This window comes from Trichoderma camerunense (assembly GCF_050948025.1).
Source record: "Trichoderma camerunense strain CBS 138272 chromosome Unknown V8C40scaffold_4, whole genome shotgun sequence".
Taxonomy (NCBI): Eukaryota; Fungi; Ascomycota; class Sordariomycetes; order Hypocreales; family Hypocreaceae; genus Trichoderma; species Trichoderma camerunense.
This window is the reverse complement of record NW_028145366.1, coordinates 1,887,698-1,896,150: the sequence shown is the minus strand read 5'-3', so window position 1 is coordinate 1,896,150 and position 8,453 is coordinate 1,887,698. Positions and strand designations below refer to the sequence as shown.

The 8,453-nt window shown below is 47.8% G+C and overlaps 4 protein-coding genes across 4 annotated transcripts; 2 read left to right on the top strand and 2 right to left on the bottom strand.

Moving 5' to 3' along the window:
- Positions 1-784: 784 nt before the first annotated feature.
- Positions 785-2,024, top strand: V8C40DRAFT_285588 (ABC transporter substrate-binding protein; the record flags this gene model as incomplete). The annotated part of the gene is made up of 3 exons (XM_083222397.1): positions 785-989; positions 1,046-1,327; positions 1,384-2,024. The coding sequence occupies exons 1-3, from the start codon at positions 833-835 to the stop codon at positions 2,022-2,024; spliced, it is 1,080 nt and encodes a 359-aa protein (XP_083076541.1). The 5' UTR covers positions 785-832.
- Positions 2,025-2,144: 120 nt separating this feature from the next.
- On the bottom strand, positions 2,145-3,693 carry V8C40DRAFT_273540 (uncharacterized protein; the record flags this gene model as incomplete). The annotated part of the gene is made up of 4 exons (XM_083220495.1): positions 2,145-2,850; positions 2,906-3,021; positions 3,072-3,337; positions 3,393-3,693. The coding sequence occupies 4 exons, from the start codon at positions 3,691-3,693 to the stop codon at positions 2,145-2,147; spliced, it is 1,389 nt and encodes a 462-aa protein (XP_083076540.1).
- A 1,315-nt stretch (positions 3,694-5,008) lies between these two features.
- V8C40DRAFT_273539 (HET domain-containing protein) lies at positions 5,009-7,260 on the top strand (the record flags this gene model as incomplete). The annotated part of the gene is made up of 3 exons (XM_083220494.1): positions 5,009-5,600; positions 5,660-6,989; positions 7,089-7,260. 3 exons carry the CDS (start codon positions 5,009-5,011, stop codon positions 7,258-7,260), a joined length of 2,094 nt encoding a protein of 697 aa, XP_083076539.1.
- A 192-nt stretch (positions 7,261-7,452) lies between these two features.
- V8C40DRAFT_238046 (pyridoxine/pyridoxamine 5'-phosphate oxidase) lies at positions 7,453-8,435 on the bottom strand. The gene has a single exon (XM_083214366.1). The coding sequence runs from the start codon at positions 8,394-8,396 to the stop codon at positions 7,722-7,724; it is 675 nt and encodes a 224-aa protein (XP_083076538.1). The 5' UTR covers positions 8,397-8,435; the 3' UTR covers positions 7,453-7,721.
- Positions 8,436-8,453: the final 18 nt, after the last annotated feature.

The following is an 8,453-nucleotide window of genomic DNA, read 5'->3' as shown; positions in this document are numbered from 1 at the left end:
TTCTGGTTAAGATGATCGCATAAACACCAGCGCAGATCCAGTTAGTCTCCGTCAGACCTCTGGGCCTCCACTCATGCAACCCGAAAAGGAATATGATCTCGCCGAATGGTCCAAGCATAAAAGCAGAATGGAAGGGTCTATTGTGTAAGAGCAGCTTCCACGAATAGGGTGTTACGGAGGTGGAATATGAACGTCCAAGATTACATACCCTGGTCTTTAGGTAGAAAGCATCGAGGCTGCATAATGCCATGGTAGGTGCGTGCCAAATTTGGGTTAGCACTTCAGCCTCTATTACGTTAAACCAAATTGCTGGTATATGTAAGAGATCCTTGATTGTGGATTAAGGTTGAATTGTCATCGCGCGCGGCTTCTGTGCCTGAGCCAAAAGTACGCCCACCCCGAAGCCGAGACTTATTTGGCTACAGCATTAGCCTGCTTACTGGGCTTCTTAGTTCCATCTGATAAACACAAGGCTGATCAAGCATACTCAACATGACCTTCTGTAAAGTCGGATTTACCTCTGAAAGTATGGACTTACCGTTGCTATACGGAGATAAGGGGGAAGTCAGGAGGATGTAGATCAATCAGCAACGGAAATTGTCATCTTGAAGCATACGCTGAAGGAAGGCTCAAACAGTGATTTGGCTGTAGCAGTCCATAGTAAGCTGAAGAATCCAACTAGCTAGTGTCTGGCTGTCGATCCATGTTGCTGGCAAATGTAGAATTATAAAAGCAGACGACTCCTCCATTCTGTTCGCTTTTGCTATATCTGACCTTCAGCATACATTTGAATACCCATTTGAATATCCGTTTAAACTCACCAACCACAATCATGAAGATTTCAATGCTCTTTCCCGGTATCGCCTTGGGGGCTGCACTTAACTCCTATCCCGGTGCTAATCCTCCCATCGACACTCGTTCTCTGGACGAAATCTATCGAGCTGCTCAGAAAGAGACTGGCGAATTGCTTGTGTTCTGGGGTGGAGACTGTATGTACTGTGATTCTGCATCTTATATCCAAGTTTGGTAACTAACGCCATTACAGCTCTCGACCAGGCCGCAGGCACTATCCAAGCATTCAACGCCCGATTCCCAAAGATCAAACTGAATTTGCAGGTTGAATTGTCCAAGTACATTGATAGCCGCATCGACCGGCAGTATCAAAAAAATCAACATGATGGAGCCGACATTGCCATACTTCAGCAGCTGAATGACTTTGACCGCTGGAATCGCGACGGCAGACTTTTACCCTACAAGCCTGCCTCGTGGAATAACATCTACCCCGATGTTAAGGATCCTAATGGTGGATTCCTGTCCATCCTATTCTGTATGTTCTTGAAACATAGGAGGCCTGATCCGTGATTAGCTGCTAACAGATCATAGATCAATTTGGCCAGTTCGTATACAACAAGGACAGACTTCACGCTAATGATGTGCCCTCTACCTTTGAAGAGTTGCTCCAACCGCGCTGGAAGAATAAGCTAATTCTGGCTTACCCTAATGATGACGATGCGATCAACTATCTCTTCACCTTGGCCATCAACAAATACGGCTGGCAATGGTTTGAGAAGCTCGTCGCCGACCAAGGCGTACAGTGGAGGCGTGGCACTGGCTCTGTACTGGAATATCTCACCACGGGAAATACCAGCGCAGTGCTCAGCTTCACCACCAACATTATAGATCAGACCAACCTGGCGGCCAAAGCGCCTACTGATACTCGCCTTGCTTGGCCCCAGGCGGCTGCCATTTTCAAGACGACGCCTAGGCCGGAAAGTTCGAAACTTTTCATGTCGTGGATCATGGACACTGAGTTCCAACAATCTCTAGCGAACAGCTCGGTGCTTTACACCACTCGGATGGACATTAACGACACCAAAGGCAATATCTTCCGGGATGCTACAGTGCCACCTACGCAGTTCTCCAAATGGATTGTCAATCGTGAGGTTGTGGAGTGGTGGCGCTTCCAATATGAGTCGTCCATTGGTCTTCCCCAGGGTGTCGATCCGGTCTTGGTTGGACCTTGAAGCTCGTATGCAGAGATTATATAACTGTTGAAGATCTTAAGAAGACATGTGGTTTTTTAATTCTTAATATTCGAGTCGCTGAGTGTTTAAATATATTTTTATAATCTGCTATAAATGCTATCAAGAATTTCCTTGAGCGATATCCTGTATCAACTCATTGGCAGAAGACGACATTAGAGCATCAATCCAGACCATCTCCTGAGTAATATGAACTAAATTTCCCACCGAGGTATTTGTTATCATCATGGTGTGCTTTATCTCCTTGATATACAAGTCTCTCAAGCTACGTTCTTCCATCAACGCACCGGTAATTAATACCCAGACTTTGAGGTCGAAGAAGTCGGGTTCCACGTAGCGTATGTTGGCAGCAACAAATTGCACAAGCCGAGCTTGCAATCCAGCTCTCTCAACAGTGAAGAAGCTCAATCTTTCTTTCAAGACAGACATGATAGTCAGACATGTAAGTCGCACCAACTCTCTAGCAACGAGGTCGCTACGGTTAGTGTGGGTCATATAATCGTCTGGTAATCTTGGCATTGATAGTAGAAAGTGTAGAGCCGGGCTAATCATGAGAAGCCCATCAATGTCCTTCTTCCAGAAGGTGCTGGATCTACTTTTCTCTTTTATGATTCCGGACATGTGTGACATCTTCATCATGGCTTCTCCTGCCTCGACTAGGTCAGATTTCTGCACCAATCGCAAGAGCAAGGCTCTTAGCCTCGGAGGTGTCGATAGGATATCTCCATTTGGGCTTGGGATTCCTAAACTTGCGTATAGAGGCAATCGCGGTCTGGTGTCGAAGACTAGCCCCCCGACCAAGTCGTAGCTGTAGCACTGCAGTTAGAAAGGCAACTCTATCCTTAGGAGCGACCGGTACTCACAGTAGTATCAGTAAAAGTATTTGGTAAGATAAGTCACAGAGTCCTCCGCGAGTATTTAAGATGAGGCATAATCCATCCATGTGAACTTTCCAACTTGCCCAGTCGCAGTGTCTCATCTAGCTATCGTCAGCTAAAGATTCTTGATCGGAGTAGGAGAGAAGCATACGTTGAGACAAACATGACCTAAAACATTCGCTATTATTCCCTGGCCTTTTACCGCTGTTTCGTCATCGAGACGCTGCCGCAGCTGCACTATGGACTGTGAATAGTGCCTCATGGCTTCTGGAGTTTTGGCTACAATATTATTTGTTCTTAGCCTCTCCCATAGATTGGCGTTGTTGCCGAGGATGACTTCAAAAGCTCCGGGGTCCATTAATGACACCTCAAACCACGTAGCGCGAAAAGGGATATAAACATCCGTTACTTCGTTAGCTAAGACAGGGGGGGTTAGCAGCTACGTTTGGAAGACGCAAGATATACACCTTACCAAAGCGGACCAGCTCCAGCATACGCGTGTCGCCTGCCACGGGGAAGCTTCCGAGTGGCGGCAATGACCGGCCGGGAAAGCTGTTATCGGATCCGGGGCGTACACTCGGAGGATTCTCTCGTCTTGATTCTCTCGCCCGCCGTTGTTGGTTACCACCCCGCATGACAAAGCGACGGATGTCCGTCATCTGGGAGCCAACATCACTAGGGTGTGATATGTTCACAAAATGGATTTCTCGGGACCTTGAGGTCCCGGCAGCATTTCCACGTCGTGATCCCCTGGTTGTATTTCGCCCGGACATGGATTCAGAGACCTTGCCAGCCTCGTCGCGTAAGCTGCCACTTTCACCTTCGGACGCCATTGCGTGTTGCAGATGCCTGGTGTTAATGATAAGAGGCCAGCGTTGCCGCAACTGGCCCCACAGTGAGAACTCTTTCTTTCTTTATAATGTATGCTCTCTTACATAGAGTCCAGTAATGACAATTTGCATAGCCCGTTGAGTATGGGCAGTTTCACCAATCCCGGGAATGCTGCCATGGGTGAGCTCATAGGCTAGGCGTAGCGCGTTATTTGTCATCAAAGAACAGTAACCATGAAAGTAATACGAAGCCGCCACTGTGTAATCCTTGCGAATAAGCCACTGCCGATTCAACTTTAACCTTGTTTTATTCAATGACTAAAAGAAGCAGTATTATTTATTCCTTCTTGTTCCCGGCGAATGTCAAGTCGGTTATGCAGCTCTACATCATTCGGACTTTAGATTGCAATCTTGGTTCCCGATCTGCAGGAATCTGACCCCAGCGATATTAACGGATGTAAGCACTATTTGCTTAATATCTGGTGTGATCTCAATTGATGAAGAATACCTTCGAAGAGGGATTATATGCATTACATATATCGTTACCACTTATCGGATTTAGGTGGCCAAGAGTCGCTCAAGCTATCGAAGCCGTAACTTGCCACCACATATAGCTATGCCGTGTTCAAGCCGGGCGAGTCCTTTGTGATTTCCATGGTAGGTATTGTCAACAAAACGGGAGAGTCGGTGCTGCAGCTCATCGAGTCGCGTCCTGGCGTGTTGGGCTGCGTTCAGAAGTACACGTGGAAGAGAGTTGAGTAACTACGTGTAGACTGCTTGTTTCATTATTCTCATTATTCACCGACCGAACCGATTCAGGCATGTATATCATCTTACAGGCAGCAAAAGGCCTTCGCGTAGTGGTGTTACATGTACATGTAGGTACATGTATACAGCCGCCCAAAAGACCAGGCATCAATGCACGTCTATCATAGATGTGGCTTACCATCCAGGTAAGATTTGGCAAGGCAGAAAGCCAAGGCAGAATACTTTAGAGAGACTCATTCACGAGTCTGAGTAAATAGATTATAAAGATTTCTTGTAATTGATGAAATTTAGGATGCTTCAGCAATGATTGGTGAATGGCTGCATATTCGAACTGCACTTATCCGCACCAAATCCACCCTTTCTCTGTCCAGTAGATCTCTCAGAAATGATAGCCTGGTTATAATTGACTTCTATGCATACACCTATATGCCTCAATTAATATGAGCATTTATTTGACTTTAAAGCATTTCAACTTCAGCTACGCCACACAATGGCGAGCCAACTACATGTACTCGCCTCAACCTCACCAGAAGATTCTATTCTAGCTCCAATACCCCTCATATGCGAATCCTGCCAACGCATCGACTTTGGTAAAGCACTTGCGGTGCCACCCGAAGCGCTTCACGATCATGCGACGGACGGCGTTCTGCTTGATGAAGATGCCTCGCGCTTCGTGCCTCCTCTACATACGGAATGTCCGCTCTGTAGGATCCTTTCGTCGACAATCTGCTGGTATCACGATTATTGGTCCGACCCGGCAACTCAGGCTGGGATGTCAACAAAATTTTCTCTCTACGCCTTCTCTTATCTCAGGAACAGCAACTGGGCTCCCCGTGGATTGGGCGTAGAGATCCCAGAGTCGCGCGATAGTCATCTGCTCCTCTCAATACCGCAAAACATGTGGACTAGCAACGGCGATCACAGTCGTGGAGGCAATTCAGACGGTGAAGTAGGCTATGTCGTTTGTTTTCCGCCTGGGTCTGTCGAGCAGGGAATGTTCCGGCCGCAGCCCATACCCAGCAGGTTCGACTACCTCAAGGCTCGCTCATGGATCAATGACTGTCGAGAAAATCACTCACACAGTGCAACTCCGCCCATCCAATAATACCAAACATGAGGCTCATTGACTGTCATAATTCAGAAATTGTTATGGCGGATTCCACTATGCAGTGGGTGACTTTGAGCTACGTCTGGGGCTCACAGAGCCGGATGAACGATACGTATATCTCTGCCGGCGTAGTCTACAACTCGCCATCTCTTAATCGCCGACTCCCTTCATCCATTTCGAACACTGTGAAGGATGCCATCCTGGTCACAACTCAGCTTGGATTCCGTTATTTGTGGATCGATCGCTATTGCATCAATCAGCAAGATTCTGTCGACAAGGCGCTCCAGATAAAGTTTATGGATCAAATCTATCGCGCCGCACAAGTCGCCATCATTGCTGCCGCTGGTGACGATGAAAACTATGGGCTTCCCGGGGTCAGCGACAGGGCGCGTACTAAGCAAGACATTCTTCGGCTTGACAACTGTACAATCTTGACTACCAGTCCAGAGCCGGTCAGCTACGTACGGAAAAAGTCCCGGTGGTGGACACGGGGCTGGACTTTTCAGGAGGGTCTCTTGTCTCGCCGACGGTTAATTTTTACTGAGTACCAGATGTTCTTTGAATGCAATACCACCAGCTGGATGGAAGCATCCGGGGGCATCGAGCACGTGTCAATGCCGAGAGAAATTGACTGGTCTAAGTGCAGAGCAAGTCCTTCACTTTTCAGATATCTTCTTCCTGGTCCTCCGAACAGGAGGATGTCTATGAATGCAGAACTACGTCTCCAACATCGGTACACGGACTGGTTTACTGCCGTCATGCTGTACACTAACAGGAATCTTAGTTTCGACACAGATTCTCTCGACGCCTTTACCGGCATAGCACGTCTCATGCAGAGAGCCTCGCCCCCGGTATTCCACATTAGCGGTTTGCCTATCGTGATCTCCCCTGAGGACGAGGGCGCTCCTCTTTTCGATATGTATCTGTTTGCTTCTTTGTGCTGGTATCATTCGGGCAGATCCACGACACGGCGTCGACTGTGTTTTCCATCTTGGACGTGGGCTGGCTGGGCAGGCAGCGCAAGGTGGTTAGCATTTCCGTTTTTTGCATACAAGGGGGCGTCACCGCTATTACGAGATCTCAAATTGGAATTTCACAACGGCCAGGTCTCTTCGATGGCTCAGCACTTGCTGTATGGCGGATTAGACGCTGCGGACTACCAACTGGATGAAGTGGTGGCCTTTCGGTTTGAAGCTCGGGAGGTCCCCTCATCAATGTTTAAGTTTAATATAAGAAAGAAATATTTGGGATTAGATTCCGATGATGAAGTCATAGAAGAATCTGGTGACGAAGTCATGGAAGAAGAGGAAAATATTCCTGACCCTGACGACTGGGCTTACTGGACTGTTGGGGTGCACAGATTGTGTCTAAAGAGGATGGCTGTACCACTGTGGACACCAAGAACGCTGCTCGGCCATTTAGATGATCGTTCTTGGAGCTGTTTACTTCTTGGAGATTATAGAGGCACGTCACTTTCTCACCGGAGATTCCTCTTGGTGGTTGAATGGCAGAGTGGGGACATAGGAACCCGAATAGGTGCGCTGGTAGTGGACCAACATTATTATATGGATCAAAATTATCCGCAATTTTTTGAAGAGGGCGAGTTGCCTTGGAGGGCAGTTTGTCTAATGTAGGCATTTAGCTCAATTCATAACACATCTGGATCCTTTAGTAGACGGCGAGGATGGAGGTAGTAAATGCCCCTACAATGACATTGTTTACAAGAATTTGCCATATAATATTTAAAGTCCATACTATAACATGGCATGTAGAGTGCTATAACGTGTACAAAGCTGCTGGTACCTGCGATTTAGTAAAATATGCCACAAAACATGGCTAAGATTTTAAATGCTTGTTAAGCTACGATAGTTACTCCGGATGTAATAACCTTAAGTCATTCTTGAATTATTATAGTGATAGATCATGGGGCTATTGGTGCTGCAATTTGGGCGCTAGTTATGGTCGTATGTATCAGTAGTTATGGTGAAGCGACTTATATTCACAGCATCTGCTATGATTTTGAAAGCCATGGCCGAGTTATGGCTTTTCCTTTCCGCCCACTTTGTGTTGTCTATATAACCAGGACTCCAGGCTTTCAAGGCCATAGTAACTGCTTCTCCCATCGACCCCCCTCTCCAAGTGCATAACGGAGCCGATGGTGTAAGCGATCCGGAGAACCTTGCCAAAACTCCATCACTTGGGGCGCCACGGCGTAGACTTTCCATCCTGATGCTGCTACCCCTTCGGCCTCTTCAGAAAACGTACGCTTCTTTTCTTTCACCGCCTCCAAGAGCTCATCTCTGCCTGCGAGCATGGCGCTCTGCTTGGATGCAACGGCACTCACCTTGGAGTCGCGTGGCCGGTCGGCAAAATCCTTGGCACACTCGTCTTCTGGAAGCTGTTGTGCTCTGCCTCGGAGCCGGATCTGTCGAGCTTGCTCCTTCCAATAGAATGTCAATGCGACTTGGGAATTGTTTGCAATCTGTTCGCCCTTGGGGCTCGCGGCCTTGATTGCGAAATGCCATCCGCGAGAGTCGACGTCTTTCAGGATCAGCACCCGGGCGTCTGGCGCATTATCCTTGCTGACAGTCGACAGGACCATGGCGTGTGGTTCAACGACGCCGTAGGTGATGGCATCCGATAGCCATTGCTCAAATGCCTCGTGGGGAGTTGCCGGAAAAGATTCGAACCCTGGGGGATCCGTAGGGCTGCCCTTGAGCACGTTAAGCGCTCGAAGTTGTTTTCTCACGGAGTTGTGAGATTCGGTCATTTTGTTTTGTTTTGTCTTCAAGGCAGATTTGATGGTACGAGTCACAGTTTGCTGGTG

Bases quoted from the DNA above. Each gene is read 5' to 3' on its own strand.
- V8C40DRAFT_238046 (XM_083214366.1), bottom strand. From the start codon at position 8,396: ATGACCGAATCTCACAACTCCGTGAGAAAACAACTTCGAGCGCTTAAC.